At 42.4% G+C, this 18421-nt stretch overlaps 1 protein-coding gene across 2 annotated transcripts in view; it reads right to left on the bottom strand.

The window, feature by feature from the left end:
* The window catches only part of STK26 (serine/threonine kinase 26), a gene marked incomplete at its 3' end in the record, with an annotated part of 52230 nt that extends 34049 nt beyond the window's left edge, over positions 1–18181 (bottom strand). The window contains exons 1-2 of one of the 2 annotated variants that reach the window (XM_082717686.1): positions 17805–18181; positions 17544–17694 (exon numbers count right to left, since the gene is read on the bottom strand). In XM_082717686.1, coding sequence (XP_082573812.1) covers positions 17544–17585 — 42 coding nt within the window. In that variant the 5' untranslated portion in view covers positions 17586–17694; positions 17805–18181. The remainder of the gene's footprint in view (positions 1–17543; positions 17695–17804) is intronic. The other variant, XM_082717687.1, reaches the window with a different exon arrangement.
* Positions 18182–18421: the final 240 nt, after the last annotated feature.

The following is an 18421-nucleotide window of genomic DNA, read 5'->3' on the forward strand; positions in this document are numbered from 1 at the left end:
ATGAATACCATTATAAACATAAGGCTATTTACGTGTTCTTGACACAGCTGTGTTTGGGATATTAGTTAAAATCTATAGCCTTTGTTCATTTACCAATCAACAACACTGCAATTCTCCAAAAAGGAGAATCAACATCCAGTACCAAATTTCTTTTTTTTTTTTTTAAGATTTTATTTATTCATCTGACAGAGAGAAATCACAAGTAGGCAGAGAGGCAAAGAGGAAGAGAGGAGGAAGCAGGCTCCCTGCTGAGCAGAGAGCACGATGCGGGGCTCGATCCCAGGACCCTGAGATCATGACCTGAGCTGAAGGCAGAGGCTTAACCCACTGAGCCACCCAGGCGCCCCATCAATACCAAATTTCAACACATGTACAAAATCTTAATGTTTTTCCTCCAAAAAAATATGCTATATGGTCTCTTTAGGAATGTTAAAGTGTCATTTTATTTTAGAACTGGGAGGAACCCTTATAAAATATTTAGGTTTTTGATTTTTATAACGAGTGATTTCCAGCTGGGGGCAGGGTGGGGAGGGACAATAAACAAACATAACAACCTCAAGACGGAGACAAATGACAAAGTTCCTTAATTAGTTCTTGAATTGCCACAGCCAAAATAAGCTTGATGAGCAATTCAAGGTCATTAAAATGCTTTGAACAGTGTGCTACCCAAAAAGATCTGTGATCTACAACTTGAGCTGACTTGTACCCTATCATTTTACAGCCCTAACCAGAGAGAAAGTACCACTCACCAAACAAATCCTCACTGCCCACCCCGAAAAGACCCATAAAACATTCTGAAAAATTTCTAACCCTTTGTCCTTTCCTGCCTTGGCAAATTTCTTTCCCTTCCTTTGCCTTCTTCCTACCCAGTCTTAAAGCCGGCTCAGCTACCCAGGGATGCCTTTCCTGACCATCCCCGCAGGCTGGTTTAACACATCATTCCTAGGAATTTCTGGACAGGCTAGGACGGAGTCACCCAAAGCTGTCAGCAGACAAGTGGAAAAATCAAGTCTGTGTTCTAGGTAGCTCCCTCCTGTCTGCACCTAGCCCCGAGCCTACTTTGTGACAAAGGCTAGAGTCCCATGATAAAAGACGAGATGATGTCTGACACTTTCGGGGGGAGGGGGGGAAGCCCTCATAGACCTTCATGATTAACTGAATATGGAGATAAAAGAAATCAGCAGCAAATTACAAATAATGCCTGTTAGTCTTTTTCTCCCTTGATAATTCTGTGATTTACCAATATATGTTTTATGGCCAATAGCACCTCCCCCACTAAATCAAGTAGTTAAGCGGCATTTGGTAGAGCCTGATTATTTCATATGCTATGATCTAATAATTTTAATGCATTTTTGATTAAGTACTATTCTCCTTACTGCTGACAAACCTGAGACGTTAATTGTAGGGTGAAGGCACTCATTCAGTACAAGGAGGAAACAAATGTGATTATGTCTGACACTCAGCACTCTATTCACTTTTTTCTCTAACAGATACAACCCTTTAATTTAAAATAGTGATGAAAGCAATCAGTGCCTTCTACGATGTTCCTATATGAAATTCTCCCACTTTTATTTTCTTGCTTTAGAAACTAAGAAAAATATTAAAATCTATCTGTATATGTACACACCTACATATAATTTGTATTATCATTACCAGTACAACTTTCCATATAATTCAACCACAAAAATTTCTGCCTAGAAAACAAACAAAAATGTCTATCTATTTAGCATCACAGTAATGGGACCAATACACAAGTCAGTTACTTTCATAAAGAGCAACTTTCCTATTATCTTACTGTATCCCTAACCTCCGAGCAAATGCTATAAAACATTTCCTTTATTTAGATCAGCAATTTCAGTGTGGTCCCATAACCTAAGACAGAGGTCATTGAACTATTCTGTAAAGGGCCAAACAGTAAATGTCTCAAGCTTTGTGGGCCAGGTACATTTTGTGGCCCCTGTCACATATGCCTTGTCTCATTCAATGACTCTTTAAAAACATGAAAAAATATTTTTTAGGTTGGAGGCTACACACAAACAGGCTGGAGGCGGGGCTTGGCCCTTGGCTACAGTTCTCCGACAGCTGCTTTAAGGAATCCACTGGATGTATGTAATACATAAACTCTGCTCTACCACATCTAGAATGGTCTTAGCTTGAGAAAACATTAACTTAAATCCTTTTCTCGGCTTTGTGGTTCAGATGACAACCCTGGTTGAGAAAGGCTGCATTACATTAACAAAGGTCCAAAAACACTTACTGGAAGAAGATGATCGTTATTATTTTCGAAAGACAAGGGCATTCAAAAATATTTAACGCGGGGAAGTTAAATCCAAAAGTTTCTAGAAACTTTTGTCCAAAGCATAAGCCAAACACTACAGCCCTCACTATAATTACACACAGAAGCGAAGTAATTACACATTAATTGCCTCAGTAGAAAATTAATTACATCTAATTCAAAATGTGTTTGGAACAGGTACCTGATCCCTTCTATATATACACAGTCACACATGCTTTATCTTTGTAAACAATAACCTAGTCCAGCCTCCCGAGCAGAATCCCCCACACTCACAGTTTCAGATCTCACTTTACATTCGAGGACAGGCATGCAGGCATGGTTTCATAGTACAGAGGAACAGAATACACTACATTCCTCATTCTAGTACCTAGGAGGAAATGACTTCGTGTCTTACCAGGAAAAAAAAAAATCATTAAATTCTCAAATTCTGGAACCCCCTGCCCATATGAAATCAAAATATTCTTTCACAATATACAGATCATCTTTCCAGTTAGAGTTTTTTAAAAAAATCATTTAAAACTGTGCTTCGTCTTTGAATCAGGATCATACTTACACCATCATTGTGTGACACACAAGAGAAATGAAAATGCCAAGAACCTTGGCAAGCAGGTGAACCAGGGAACCTGGGGTGGGGGGAGGTTGTAATCCCTGAGCAGAAAACAATCTTCGTTGGGTTTTTAGGTAGGAGAACATTTATACCTTTTAAACTCCTGAGAAGTTAACAGCCAACAATAGAAACACATGGTATTCAGTACCAGTAAGTGTTCTTAGAAAAAAACCAACTGGATTACATACCACTTAGAACTCTTCTCTTAGCCAAGACATAAATCAAATAGTGCTAAAAAGTCATTAAGCAAACTTATTTTAAAGTAAATTTGAGATGCCACTCAGCCTCGCAATACTCCAAAGAACTGTTTTAATCATTCTCTGAAGGAGACTTTTAAGGCCAGCACCTACTGGAAAAGTAACAATAATATTAAAGCCAGTCATTTCAAAGAAAGCTTCCTTCTCTTTAGCCTTGCTCCCCGCCCCACCCAAATAATAGTCCAAATGAGCCAAATATAACCCAGTGATAATCTAGCGCTTTTCCTTGTTAATGAAAGGTATTCATTTTGCCTACAGAAGGAAAAAAGTAAAAGGCCACACAAAACGACTCCAAGTGTCTAGAAACAATTTATTGGCCCAGTACACATGCCACCAAAATTGCCCATCTTAAACAGAAAAGCAGCTGAACTCCCTATGCCTTCCCCCCCAGATCTTTCCCAAGCTTTCTCCTGACCCAAAAGACTCTTTACATATGGTCCCTTGCCACAGCGAATCAATTATGTAAATGTAACTGTTATCACAGAAGTCATAAGCAACAAGAAAGAAATGAATGACTATTACCTCCCCAATTTCCTTTTCTGTTAGCTTTTTCTCCTCTCTGCAGAAAGTAGAGAAATTTCCCATTCTCAAAAACAGAGAGAGAATTTGCAATCTTTAAAGCGAGAGGCTACTTTTCTCCCCTTCCTTGGAAATACTGTCTTTCTCTTCTTCCAGAGTCCACACCTTTCCCCTCACCTATATTTTCTGTCTGCTCGTGAGGCGGCAGGAAGCCTCTGGTATTATGAAATTCTACCTTCCTCAAGCAGGGTTTGCACTGCAGCCTCCAAAACGATGCCTGAAACTCAGCAGATAGAACCATAGCAACAGCGGTTAATAGTTTTTTTTTTTTTTTTTTCCCACTTGCCATTACCAGAAATCACAGTCCAAAAGGACGACCATGGAGTGTCACTTATGCTAAATCCTCGAAACTGATTCATTATTTAACTAGTTAAATCCCACATTTTCATTTTATGTGCCCTTTGGAAAGCTGTGACAGAAGAAAAAAGATCTTTCAATGACAGCCACATTTTTCATGAAGAGATAAATAGTTTAAAAAAAAAAAAAAAAAGCAGCTCTCTGGGTACAAGATTTTATTGGTCCCTGAAACAGAATCTGATGTCCCATCTCCTCTGTTCCCTATCATCTCAGAATCTATAGTGTAAAGTACTTATAGCAATTTTAGCTTCAAAATAAGAGCTTACACACAACGATCACAAGTTTCTGTTAACCAGAAGTCATTTGCATACTATCCACAGGACTCTGATTTTACTCACAGGTAAACCGACTGGTATTTATTTATCCTAAGCAATTCCTTTGATGCAATGATGCTCTGTAAAACTATTCTATGGGAGAAATTAAGCAGAGAACTGAGAATCTTGATAAATATAATCCTTTATAATGTTCAACTCAACCCTAACTCACTAAAACAGCTTAACACTGGTACTGGATTTCACTAAAAGTCACTTCCCATGATCTGTATCCTATATGGAACAGACTGCTGTGAGCCCAATTTCTTCAGGAATAATAATAGTTTTAGCAGTAAAGGCAGAAAGAACTAGGCATGATAAAAATGTAGCATGTGTTGCATCCTGATAACCCTGTTACATATATAGACAAAGGCACACATATATATACGTATTTACCTTAGAGTAAATATTTTGAAAGATGGTAAAGAATTCTAAGTATTTTCTATCTAATAAAAATATTTAGCGGGAGCCTGGGTGGCTCAGTGGGTCAAGCCGCTGCCTTCAGCTCAGGTCATGATCTCAGGGTCCTGGGATCGAGTCCTGCATCGGGCTCTCTGCTCGGCAGGGAGCCTGCTTCCTCCTCTCTCTCTCTCTGCCTGCCTCTCTGCCAAATAAATAAATAAAATCTTTAAAAAATATATTTAGCAAATCCATGGATATCATAATGTTACTGAGCACATAATTTTTATATGTATTTTACTGAATTGCCCTTATACACAGAACTTTTTTAATTCTTTAAAGAAACTGTTTTAGGTAATCTCTATACCCAACATGGGGCTCGAACTCACAACCCTCAGATCAAGAGTCGCACATTCTACCAACTGAGCCAGCCAGGTGCCCTATACACAGACCCTCTTAAATGATATTGCCAAATAATAATTTCCTGCTTTTTGACTTTAGTGACCATCCTAACATGTATTCATTTTTTATTTCAACAATGCACTTTTCTACTTTCTATGTTTTAAAATTATTGCCTATTTTTTTCCTTTTTTTAAATTAACATATAATGTATTATTAGCCCCAGGGGTACAGATCTGTGAATCATCAGACTTACACACTTCACAGCATTCACCATAGCACATACCCTCTAAAAAGATTTTATTTATTTATATGGAAGAGCAGGGCAGACAGGGGCAGTGCGAGAAGGACAAGCAGATTCCCTGCTGAGTGGGGAGTTTGAGGTAAGGCTCCATTCCAGGGCCCCGAGACTATGACCTGAGTCGGAAGTCAGATGTTTAACCAACTGAGCTACCCGGATACCCCACTTTTCTACCTTCTAAAACAGTTGTGTCTAAAATTGATATCGCTGATTAAAAATTCCAAGGCAAACATTGAGCCTCATCTTCTTGAAGAGAAGAATACACTTTATGCACAATACAAATTGTGAGTGCATATATACAACCCCTATCAATTTTCAACAAAAAGTTAATCTACTGCTCAGAACAATGAAAAAAATGGGTCACAAGAGTAACTAAGTATCCTGGAAAAGAGACAGTTAGCACATAAGAGGTAAGAAGTATAAGGTAAAAGTACCAGAATTTTTACACCCAAAGAAACTGAATTCCCTCAAGGGGGAGCAAGTTACCTAGGGACCCAAGCAATTTATCTTCATGATAATCATTGCTTTAAATGTGTTCAGAGGTATACTTCTTCTGTGCATGCTTTTGAACATGGGCATTGGGGGCAAATCTTTGATTCTGAAGGATAATTTTTTTTAAAGATTTTATTTATTTATTTGACAGAGAGAAATCACAAGTAGATGGAGAGGCAGGCAGAGAGAGAGGGAAGCAGGCTCCCTGCTGAGCAGAGAGCCTGATATGGGACTCGATCCCAGGACCCTGAGATCATGACCCGAGCCGAAGGCAGCGGCTTAACCCATTGAGCCACTCAGGTGCCCCTCTGAAAGATAATTTTGTTTCTGTTGGTTTTGGGTTCATTTTAGAAATTGAAAAGTGATTTAGATCCAAGGCCAAAGAATGAGGCGCACCATCAAGTTTGCTCACATTGTTTGGCGTTGGCAAACTCTTTAAGCAGGCCCTAATTGCTTCTCTTATTTTCATTCCTAATCCTTTGTTTAAACGAAGCTCTGAGCTTCTCTACATGGTACCTGTTGGCAAATGGGAATATATTAATCTGACAGGTACAGAGAACAATTTAGAGAGCAAGAGCTGGACCCAAAAAGGCCATTTAGGAATTGGTATTTCCTTAATGATTCAGAAGTAACTTCCTCTCCCCGCCCCAGGAATTTACATATGTAAGCACAAGTTGGCTTTGGACTGTCAGGACCGTGAATGGGCATTTTTTGACATAATAGCAGTCCGGAGTTATTACATCCAGCAGGGTATTTTTGGGGAGGGGAGGGGGCAGCAGCAGCAGGGTGGGGAAAAAAAGGGGGATTCTGAACAATAAAAATTGATATGATGCATCAATATTCTTTTTTTAAAGATTTTATTTATTCATTTGACAGAGAGAGAGATCACAAGTAGGCAGAGAGGCAGGCAGAGAGAGAGAGGAGGAAGCAGGCTGAGCAGAGAGCCTGATGTGGGGCTCGATCCCAGGACCCTGGGACCATGACCTGAGCCAAAGGCAGAGGCTTTCAACCCACTGAGCCACCCAGGCGCCCCTGCATCAATATTCTTAAGAATATAAATCTTTGGGGGGGGAATATCGCCATTTGCTAGCATTTGGGAAACTGGCATTTTATTTCACTTCAGACAAGTTGCATTTTCACAACTACAAACATAAAAAGGTTTCATGTTCTTGATAAACGTATTTGCATTTGAAGATAAGAGTACTGAGTTTTCAAATCTACCTAGATCAAGGGAAACGGAAGTGACGGGTGACACTGAGATTTTGCCAAGTTGCAGCACTTCCAACACAAAGCTGCTTTCAGCTCCTTTCCATACCAAGTCACTCATCAAGGTCTGTTCGTCTTGAGTGGTGCTCGGAGTGGTCGCCAGATCCACGGAGCAACTAGGAATGCATTAGAAATGCAAACACACAGGCCCCAGTGCAGACCTACAGAATCAGAAATTCTGGCCATCGGGCCCGGCAGTCTAGCAAACCCTCCAGGTGGTTCTGCTGCATGCTCAAGTGGGACCATCACTGCCCTAAATCAAACCCTTGCTAACGAAAGCCTGGGCTATTTCAACATCCGCTGATTATATCCAGCCTTCCCCCTCTCCAAACCATCCTGTTGGGTTGGAAGCTTAACGCGACTTTCCAAAAAAAACAAAGAACAAACGAAATAACCACTGCTTTTATCACTTCACTTTCTTGAAAACACGTCCTTGTTGTAGACTGAGTTAAAAAAACAAAACAAAACAAAACAAAACAAAACTCAGTCTGGCATTCAAGGCCTATCACAGTTGGGCCCTAAGATTTGATGCCAGTGGCACCTACCTCAAATCTGTGATGGAGGGAACCCGGTGCGTTCTCCCTTTGTATCTTTTCCCTTGCATTATCTCCTGTTCTCCTTTAATGGCATCCTGTAAATGACCGTTCCCTTCCTTAGTCTTCTCTACCCTGGAATGCTCCTGAATCAGTTTCTATCCCATTTGCGATTCATCGCCACTGCTCCACCTTGCCAGCTTCCTAAACGTGTAGGTGTCTAGCCTCTCCAGGTATGGCAAAATCTTCTCCAGGCCTGGGATTCTTTTTTCTACTTTCTGTACCTCAAAGATAGGCTTCAAGTACCGTGTCCAACGCAAAGTAGGCCTTCCAAACTTTGTTGCTGATAATTTTCGAACTTAAATCACACCCAGTTGTTTCATGACAACTAAGGGCCGAAAAACATTAAACCAGGATCACCAGTGTCCAACTTGGGAAAGTCTAATATGTTACCATTACCACATAGGAAAGCTCAGAGTTAAAAAGTTCGAACAAAGGATTTAAACTAAAACTACAGAAACAAACAGGACCCTAATTAATGAGCTTGCTTACTGTTCTACCCACGGGGTCAGTAGCACTTTAAAAGCATATATTTGAAAAATGCTTCTTTCCCTGAGGCCGCCAGACACACTGACTGTAGTCTCCTTAACCACAAGAGGTCAAAGTTCTATTTTCTGTCACCATACTTAGTAGCATGTGTGCATGCTTTGCTGATTGGTTTCTTTTGTGTTTCTGCTCAGAGTGAAGGCAGGCAGCAGGAAATTGAGACCAGGGAGTCCAGAAACTTTCCCAGGTCGAGTGGGCAGTGACAAAGAGGAGGCAGAGGCTCTGGGAAGAAATAAGGACTTTATGGTTTCTACTGGCTTGGCTTCCCCAAATTTTCTTGAATTTATAAAAACAACTTGTGCCCCCCCGATGATCTGTGCTGTCCATCCCTTTCCTGTCACCCACTGCTGTGTTATTTATACGACACTGCATCAAGCAGTGAAGTCCTAGCTTAATATAACATACTGTAAAGTGATATGTTGCAAAGCCAAAGGTTTAATGGAAAGCTGGGGGGAGGGGGATAAAACGGGCACTAACAGAGCAACTCAAAAATGCATTTTCAAAGAAAAAATCTGGATGCGTCTAGATGTCCTTAAAGTATTTCCTCCACCTGCCAAAAATTCACTCCTAGGATTGTGTTACCAGGCACTACTGAAACCTGGTAGAGTAATTCACTAGTATGCTTTGAAATTCCCTAACCTATCTAGTGTGGTATGGATTTCAAATCCAGTAAAACTTCATTAAGTTGGTACTGGTGAGCTGTTTCTATAATTCAACGCAACTGTTACTCTTCAGCTAGACACCCTATTGTTCTGTAATGAACAAACTGAAAATTCCAATGGTGGCTGATTTGAACACTACTTTTCTCTGTCCTTTGCATTTAAAATTGATAGGGTTTTACACCGCTTTCTTTTCCCTACGTATTTTTTGAACAGGTGAAAGGAGGAGAGAGCAGAAAAACACCACAAAGAACACACGATCTGCTACCAGGATCACAAAGAAAGACTGAAAAGTTTTCCTGTAAACATTTTTCGTGAGAAAAAGACAAAAATATAATGTCTTCCATTTCCTCAGCAGCACATTTTCGAAGTGACTTGACCGAAGAGGAGGAAAGTAGCCACTTAAAAAAAAAAAAAAAAGTATTTCTGGGCGCCCAGATGGCTCAGATGTTTGAGCATCTGCCTTCAGCTCAGGTCATGAGCTCTAGGTCCAGGGATCGAGTCCTGCGCACTGAGCTCCCAGCTCAGATAGGAGTCTGCTTCTCCTTCTCCCACCACCTCTCCCCGAGCCTGTGTTCTCTCCATCTCTTTCCCTCTCAAATGAATAAATAAAATCTTTAAAGAAAGAGTATCTTCAACTCTTTCACCTAAAGCTGTCTGCAATTTTGCTTGCGTTAGTTTCTCAGGAAGTATGAACCACAATTCTGTTCTCATTTTGCTAGAAGAGCCGAAGCTATGCCATACCAGTGACTGATCTGATATTTCAGGACACGGATCATTTTAATCCATGACGGTATGTATGATAAATGAAGGAAAAGCAAGGCCAGCAGGGTACAGTCAGGGAAATGCTGGAACAAGCCCAGAACAGGCTGAGAGGGGTGCGTAGCTCCATCCCCAGTGAGGTAAATGCTGGTGACAGGTGGTGCGTTGACAGAGGCAGGAATGGAGGAGAAAGACGCGATCAGGCTGCACTAGGTTTCCTGGCTTCTCTGAATGGGCATGTCAAGTAAACCGCCTGAATTACAAGGGATCTGGGGGAGTGACGACGAAGAGGATGATGGGTAGAGCTGGCTAGCAATGTGGTTTGCTTTAAAATCCAAATGTAAAGGCATTTTCCGATTGGATAGCTCTTCCTAGCTCACAGGACTACTGAGAGGAATTAGTCAATATATATGTTTTAAAAGGTTTTATTTTTTTATTTGAGAGAGAGACAGAGTACAAGGAGAAGCAGAGGGAGAGGGAGCAGCAGACACCCCAATGAGCAGGGAGCCCGACACGGTGCTCGATCCCAGGACCCCAAGATCATGATCTGGAGCTGAAGGCAGACACTTAACTGACTGAGCCACCCAGGCGCCCCAGATTAGTCAATGTATTTTTTTAAATGTTTGATTTCACAAGCATTAATTCAAAGATGACCACGGAACACCTGTAGTCTAAAATGGCAGATGGCAAAATGAAAAACAGTCCTAATTTTAGTAGTGCCTATTTTATTAATTTTTGTTCTCTTAAAAGCGAAATTACCTCACAGCTTTCTTCCAGAGACATTTCTTTACATGTACCTGTGGTGAAAATTGTTCGGGTCTTAATGACAAGAAATGAAAAGCAGTTGCTGCTGTTAATTTTGTTCTCCTAATTCCATTTTCTAGCAACAAATAAGATGAATAAAACCAGCCCTCATTCAGAAGACACGGTTCAGTCAAAAACAACCATCAAGCTATCTAAAGTGCTACTACTGGATTTCCTTTTTTTATTTTTTAGACATTATTCCCTGTAAAATGTGAACATCCATGGGAGAGGTCATTCACTGAGCCATTAATCAAAAATACCTTAATATGAAATTTATCAGATTCTTTCTAATGTGACAGCTGGGACAGAGAAGCAAAACAATTTCTTTTATTTATTTGTTTGCCTTTTGAGGACGGTGGGGTGGGGAGAGGAACAGAGAGAAGAGACAAATGGTTTATTTCTCATAAAGACACAAATTTGTCTGCAATCAGCCTGAGTTACAAGAAAAGCAACGAGTTTCCTTTTTCGCCCAAAGGCCCTGGAAAGAGAAATGAGAATTTCCTTGTGTGGACAGCTGATTAGTTAGAAGTATAGGTTGTCAGACATGTTACATATAATGTATTAAAATCATTTTAGTGAGTATAAAAAGTCTACACCGTGTACACATAAATCAGCCTCCATGACCATTTAAGAATTCAAGCATTACACAATATACTCAAAGACAAAGAATGGAAAAAAAGTTAGAAAAGTCTAGTCTATATGGGACTCATTAGCCAACAATTTTACATACAATTCATGCCTAGTGGCATAAATAAAAGTAAAATATAAATATAGTAAAGCATAATATAAATAAAGTATGAAAAAGTAAAATTCAAGAAATTTACAACCCCGTTTGGAAGACAAGTATGTTAGAAAAAATCTAAGGCAGTGTATGAAGCCAAGGACTGGACTGCATACTACGGACAAGAGATATAATGGGTGCCTGGAAATACCAGAGATTTCTGTAGCCTGGACCACTCAGGCATAGTTCACAGAGATAGTAAGTTTGCAGACCTTGAGAATCAGGTAGGATCTGGTCAGCCAGTAACTGCTAAAAGGTAAGTGGCATGGTGGAACAAAAGGGATTTCTTGCCAGGGAAATAGTGATAATGCAAAGTTTGCATCTCTAGACCAGAGCCAGATAACGGAAAAGTCTGGAAAGCTGAGCAGAAGACTTTGGGTAGGGTACTGGTAGTGTGGGGAAGAGAAGAGGAAGACAGGATTTCAGCAGAAAAATGTGGGTTATCAAGTAGGAGAGAGATAAGATAATGAGAGTGTTTTCATGTGATTAGTCTAGCGTTGTTTTGCAGGATGAACAGCCCGTATACATCATAACACCTTTTATATAGGGGCTCGAAATATACCCCACAGATGACAGTTAATTCATCCTAATAACAGCTCATTGAAGCAAAGGAAATGCAGCTTTTATTAGTCCCCATTTTGGAGATGATTTGCTCAAGGTCACTGAATAAATAAAAGGCAGAATAAAAAAACACAGTATCATGATGCCCATAGGTTCCTAAGTACCAGTTAAATTATGTTCTCTTATTTTCTATGACTCAAGCAAGGGACGCACATGATGGACCTCTGTCCTCAAGTGCCATTTCCAGACCCTCATTAGTGTTCAAGACACGTATCCTACCACCCCCATTCCTGTTACTCTCCCTCTAGCCCCTGGCCCTCTAACTCCACACCTTTCCCCCACCTCCAACTCTCCCAGCGAATAGTTGTTTCCGATTATTCTGTTCCAGTTGGTCTTAGCCATTATCATTAGTATATTCAACTTTTCTGCATCAACCACTCATCAATATGGACAATGGTATGGCTTTATCAGTCCAAGCCGATGCTTTCAAAACTCTTTCCACCTCAAACTGCAAAGCTCAAATGACACCTTCGGAAGGTGTGAGGGAGGTAAGAACTACACATACTAGACTGTGGCACCAAGCTGAGTTCCTCTCCAACTTTCTTCAAGATCAGAGTTAGTTTAAAGCATTGCCCCAGTTAACCCCTTCTTGGTGCTGACACATTTTCTCATCCTCCCATGGATCTTGAAGTCACCCCTCCTTTTCTTACAAGCTAGTCCCCCACTTACACTTCCTGTCTCCCGAGGGCCCACACCTGCCACATATTCTCTCTGGCCTTAGCAACTTCTCCCTTCTTGGTGGCTCCTCTTCAGTTTCAAGTAAAGAGACCAGCATATAATAAATGCTCAGTAAATGCCTGATGAATGACTAAAGCTCCAGATCTGTATCTTCAAATATTTTTTGGACATTTAAAAAAATTATTTATTTATTGGGGGGAGGGGCATAGGGAGAGGAGAGAAGTTTCAAGCAGACTCCCCGCTGAGTGTGGAGCCAGATGCGGGGTTCAGTCCCAGAACCTCAAGATCATGACCTGAACAGAAATCAAGAGTTGACTGCTTAACCAATTGAGCCACCCAGGTGCCCTGGGACATTTTTTAAAAAACAGCCTTATTAAGGTATACTGTGGTACAAAAAAATTGTACATATTTCATGCATACAATTTGATGAGTTTGGACAGACATATACACCTGTGAAACCATCACCACAATCAAGGTAACAGACGAATGTTCCATTTTCACTTCATCATCTCATTGTTACCTCAAACTTCCCAACTGTAGAACAGAAATCATTAGCTTCCTACCAGACCTGGCTCTTCCTCTTGATTTTCCAATTTCTTTCATATATGTACTGTAACTCCCAGTTTCCCATATTCAACACCATAACACCTTCGATGCCTCCTTCTGTAATTAGCTAATTATTAAGTCTAGTAATCATATTTTTTTTCTTCATAGTACTGGGCATATGGAAAGCAATCAGTCAATGCAAGGTCCACTGCCTCTGTACAGATGATCACCATCCCCCTGAAACAGCCTCAGCAGATCCAACTGCCTCAAGACTCTGAAACCTCCATGTCATCAGTGCACCCCATCTTGGGATTTCTCTTTCTATATGTAACTGTTCACTGAGCCTCCTTTACTTGGAGAAGTTTCACAGCCAGTCCAAAGGCCAGAGTCCTTCCTTAGCATTCAAGAACCACCATGATCTAGACCCAGTCATGTTTTCCAATCTCAACTCTTATTATTCTAGAGGAATTCATCATAATCCAAATGATCTTATCTCGCTCTCAAAGATTCTGTGTGCATGCACACTTGTGGGGGGTGCGCTTTTCCCTGTCTACAAGCCTTTGCTCAGGATACGTCCCTGCCTGGAAACATCCTCCCCAATATGGACCCCAATAATCCTTAGTGGTTAGTTTACCTTCTGTAAGCCTTCAACACCTCCAGTCAGTAAGTTCTATTCTAGAATAATTTTTATTATTTTATATTTCATGTACTAGATTTAACTCCTCAACATCCGTAAGACCTTCAAGGGCTAGAGATCATGCAGTATAATTGTGTGTCCTTCCCAGAACCCAATAATGAGGTTAAGCAATGCAAGACAGTGTTTTCCATCTCTTAGATAAAAGTCTTTAATAAAGTGTTCATTAATTCTTAAACTTCATTTCCATTTCACATCTCAATTAATAACCACTTAAAAACTGTCCCACCTAGGGGTGCCTGGGTAGCTCAGGCAGTTAAGAATCTGACTGTTGATCTCAGGGTCATTGACTTCAAGCCCTACACTGGGCTCCACGCTGGGTGTGGAGAGGACTTAAAAACAAAGCAAAAAACCCCAAAACCAAAAACCAAAACCATACCACCTTTATCATACTTAAGGATAGATGAAGGCTACTTTTAAAATTCTTTAATAGACACTTTAAAAAGCTTTCACAAGAGACCTAACATAAAGCATAACATAATACCACTGAGTACTCCAAGTCAACATTTAACTTTATTCTCCCACCTACATTTTATGGAAGATTTAACAACCAATTTAGAATACTTGCCTAATAAATACTAATGCAGGTTCTAAGGGAAAATATCTTAAACTTAAGTGTAACTTATAACTGAAAACTTCAAAGAAAAATATGTTTTAAATCATTAAAGAGTAAATATTCGAGTGGAAAGAAACAGGTTTATTGGTTTATTATTATTTTTTTAAAGTTGTGCTTTAAATATTTTTCAAGAGTTTAGCTCCTGGTATGGAAAATTCCTTTAGGTACACACTAACAAAGTAAGCACAAATTACAAAACAAATTCATACCCTCAACATTTGGTGTAATAGGGCAAAAATGTTCATTCCCACAATATTAAGAAACATCAACAATATGAGTTTGAATAACTAATTCATAAGGAAGAGTTTGAACTGGACCAAATCCTGGATTTTCTTTCGTCACTCCAAGTTTCTTTTCTATTTTAAACTAGTGGCAACAGAAATTTCTTTGTTCGAAAGTCAGGAATGCTGGAAGTCTTAAGTGATAGAACAGGTAGCTCAGCTTCTAACTTCATGTCTCTCCTCAGGGGGAGAAAAACACTGCGGATAAAGTAATTTTGTTTTTATTTCTGGAAAAATCATTTTTTCCATCAATCTTCATAATTCTCTAAAATAAACTGTTAAAAAGTTATAGGCCGGTCAACCACTTCACCCTGATTTGTGGAAATACTAGACATTAATTTCAAGAACACATGGGGTTCTTGAAGTTTTCTTACTACTCTAAGAGTTTAAAAGTTGCTCCTAAGTCTTGAACAAAAGTCCAGGAGAATTTTACAAGCTCATGATATATTTCTGCATATCATCTGCAGTATTTGGGAACAAAAGAATAGTCAAAGTAGTCTAGGCTCAAGAGTCACACTGAAGGCCATCAAATTTATTTTTAGGGTACCGTACAATTTTAACAGTGGAAAACTTTTGTGTTGCTCAAATGCTTAAGGACTACATCTACAAATAAAGTAGAAATAAGCAGCTAAGAATTTACCATTTCATTACAATGGAGAAAGTGACAAATATCCCTCTCTTCTTTGCTAATATGGAGATGATGCCCTCCCCAAATAATGTGGGACAAAGTAACCACAACCTTGAGAAGGCGTACAGTGAACAGCAGAACTTGTAAATTAAAAGATGTGATTCACATTCTAAACTACCTTAATTAAGATTTTAAAGTTCAAGAGATAGGGAACTCCGATAACTAAACAGGGAACATTAAGAAATACTGAACAGCACGTAGGTCCTAAACCATATAAATCAAATAAACACAAATCAAGTAAGGACCAGAAACCATTTTCTCCTTAGCACACAGAGTTCCCCAGAATCGCAAACTTGATGAACGCGAGGCACTCTCTGTGCTGGCGCAGGCGCACACAATGGAGACAAGCATGGAGACCCCCAGAGAAAAACTTTCCATCTGTACCGTTCTACTCTCCACATAAAGGAAAGCAGAGCAGGGTGAGAAGTTTTTCGCACTTCTTCCACATCAGACGGGGCAAAATTGGGAGTTAGTATTGCAAACGACTAATCTCTGGCTACAACCAAAGGCAGACTGAATGAATGGAGTGTGGAGCAGGGTGGATAGGGGACCGAGCAAGGCGGGGAGGGGGTGGCCTCAGAAAAAAGTTTGAAGCATTCTGTAAAGCCTAAATGGATTAACCTTTTAAAAAGCCCCAATATTTCTCATTTCCCTTTTTCTTCCTCCCTCCCTCCCTCTCTCTCTTTTTATTAAATACACACCGACTTCCTGGGACTCAACACAGACATGCTCTATACTCAGCTAAAAGGCCTGGTGCTTAGTACACACGGGAGTCCTAGAATTGATGTATGTCCCACACAAATGGTCCTTTTGTGATGAAGTATTTTTAAAATTACTTTTTTGTGACCATGCATAAAATATGACCTATTGCTAAAAAAAAAAAAAAAAAAAGGATGAATTCCATGCATCGATTAGTAAACTGAGTCCCCAATCCACAGCGCTTGATTTTTACTAGAAACATAAGGTGTCTATTTACTACTCTAAACGTGTTTTCTGAACTTGAAAGTCTGCTTTCACATTTTTAGAAGATAATGAGGGACTGAGGCTTTAGGGTTTCTAGTCTCTGATCTGTTCACAAATGGGTTGTTTAGACTATTTAGCAAAGGAAAAAAAAGTGAATTCTTAAAAAAGTTAGTAGATCTGAGTAACATTTAGTAGATAGCTTGAAATGCACCAACTTAAAAACCTAACCGCGTAAAAAGTGTAGGGACACATCGCTTATTTCTTCTTGAACAAAAATAAAAATATAACGGGGGGAGGGGTCTGGGTAAATCTGGAGTAAGGAGGTGGGTCCCAATCATTAGTCCCTTGTCCAGGACAAAAAGCTTCCTTTAACCACATGCAACAGTCTCTTGTGGGAAAGGCCGGGGGGGGGGGGGGGGGTCTGGGGAGTCATCACCTTGGCCACTCTGACACAGGACCCTGCATTTCTCACGCCACACTATGGGCTGGGCCAGGTGGGGGGAGCGAGACAGAACTTCGCCCTTAAGAAGCAACAGCAAAAGGGGGAAAGAAGCCACCTCGCTCTTCACTCTACGAACACAGGAAGAGCCCAATTCAATGCCGCCGCCACCGACACCCCCTTGTCTTGCTCCGCCCCAACTTGTGTGTGTGCGGGGAGGGGGGGCACGACTTGCATTTTACCCCACAAATTCCGAAACACCTCCATCTCTCCCAGGTTAAGACCTCCCACCTCCACTCCCCAGCCGGACCGAGCTCTGCAGACGCAGGTGTCTGGATCTGGCCTATTTTTATGCTCCCCCGCCCCCTCCCCCCGCACCTCGCCGCGCGCCGGGTCCCTCCCCGCCCTCCCCGCGCAGCGCACCCCCGCGCAGCGCACCAGCTAGCCGAAACGCCGGGAAACGCTTCGAGCCCTACTCCAGGGTCACCTGGCCCCTGCGCTCGGCCCTGCCTTCAGGGGAGTCCCGGGGCCGCCTCCGGTGGCCGGGGACCGCGCTCGGGGCTCCGGGGCAGTCACGTGGTCGGCAGCGGCGGCCTGGGCTTCCTCACCTGCATCCCGGGAACTTGGACAGCCACCGGTGAGTGGGCCATGAAGGCGAAGGCTGCTCCGCACTGCTCCTGCGGCGGCGGCGCCTGGGGCTCGGACTGGCTCCTCCTCCGGGGGTAGCTCGGCGGCCCTCCCAGGCTTTTCGACCAGGGCCTGGAAGGACACACAGAAGTGGGGTGACGGGGCTGGTGGCGCGCAGCCCCGGGCTGGGGGGTGGGGTGGGGTGGGCGGTTGGCGGCGCGGCTGCCCGGGACTCAGTCTACCTTTCTGGCGCCCGCCCGCCGCTGTTGCCGCCGCCTCCGCCGCCTCCGCCGCCTCCGCCGCCGCTCCTCCTCCCGAACGCGGGGCACAGCGTGTGGCGGTGGCCGGGACCTGGGCTCGAGTGATGCCGCCCGTCTGCGCCTCGCCGCTTTAGGAAGAGGAGGTGGAGGAGCCCCAGCAAGCCCGCCGGGCCGGGAGGCGGTTGGGGGCGGTTCCGCCGTTGGCCCTGCCCCCGCCCTGCCGCCGGGCGGTGTCAGGAGCGCCGGGGCTGCTCGCGGTGCAGGGCTGTGGCTGGGCTTGCCCGCGGAGGGGCGGGCTCCCCCCGCGCACACGGAGAGGAGAAGCCGGGGGCTGGGGCACCCGGCACCCGGCTCGGCCTGGGAAGGGAATGGAGGAGTCTGGGTGACCCTGGGGGTAGGAGGGCGTCCCAGACGCGGCCACGTTGCAGGCAAGCGTTCGAAGCTGGGGCACACGCAGCTTCGGAGACGACTTGAGTTGAAATTTGGGGAGTGTTGGAAGTCCCTCTGGGTTCCCCGATCTAGTCGAGGGTGGAGGCACGGAAAACCACCGAGTCGGTAGACCCCGACTCATCCCCGCAGTCGGGTCCCTGCCCCCCCAC

This window comes from Mustela nivalis (genome assembly GCF_964662115.1).
Source record: "Mustela nivalis genome assembly, chromosome: X".
NCBI classification, from domain to species: Eukaryota; Metazoa; Chordata; class Mammalia; order Carnivora; family Mustelidae; genus Mustela; species Mustela nivalis.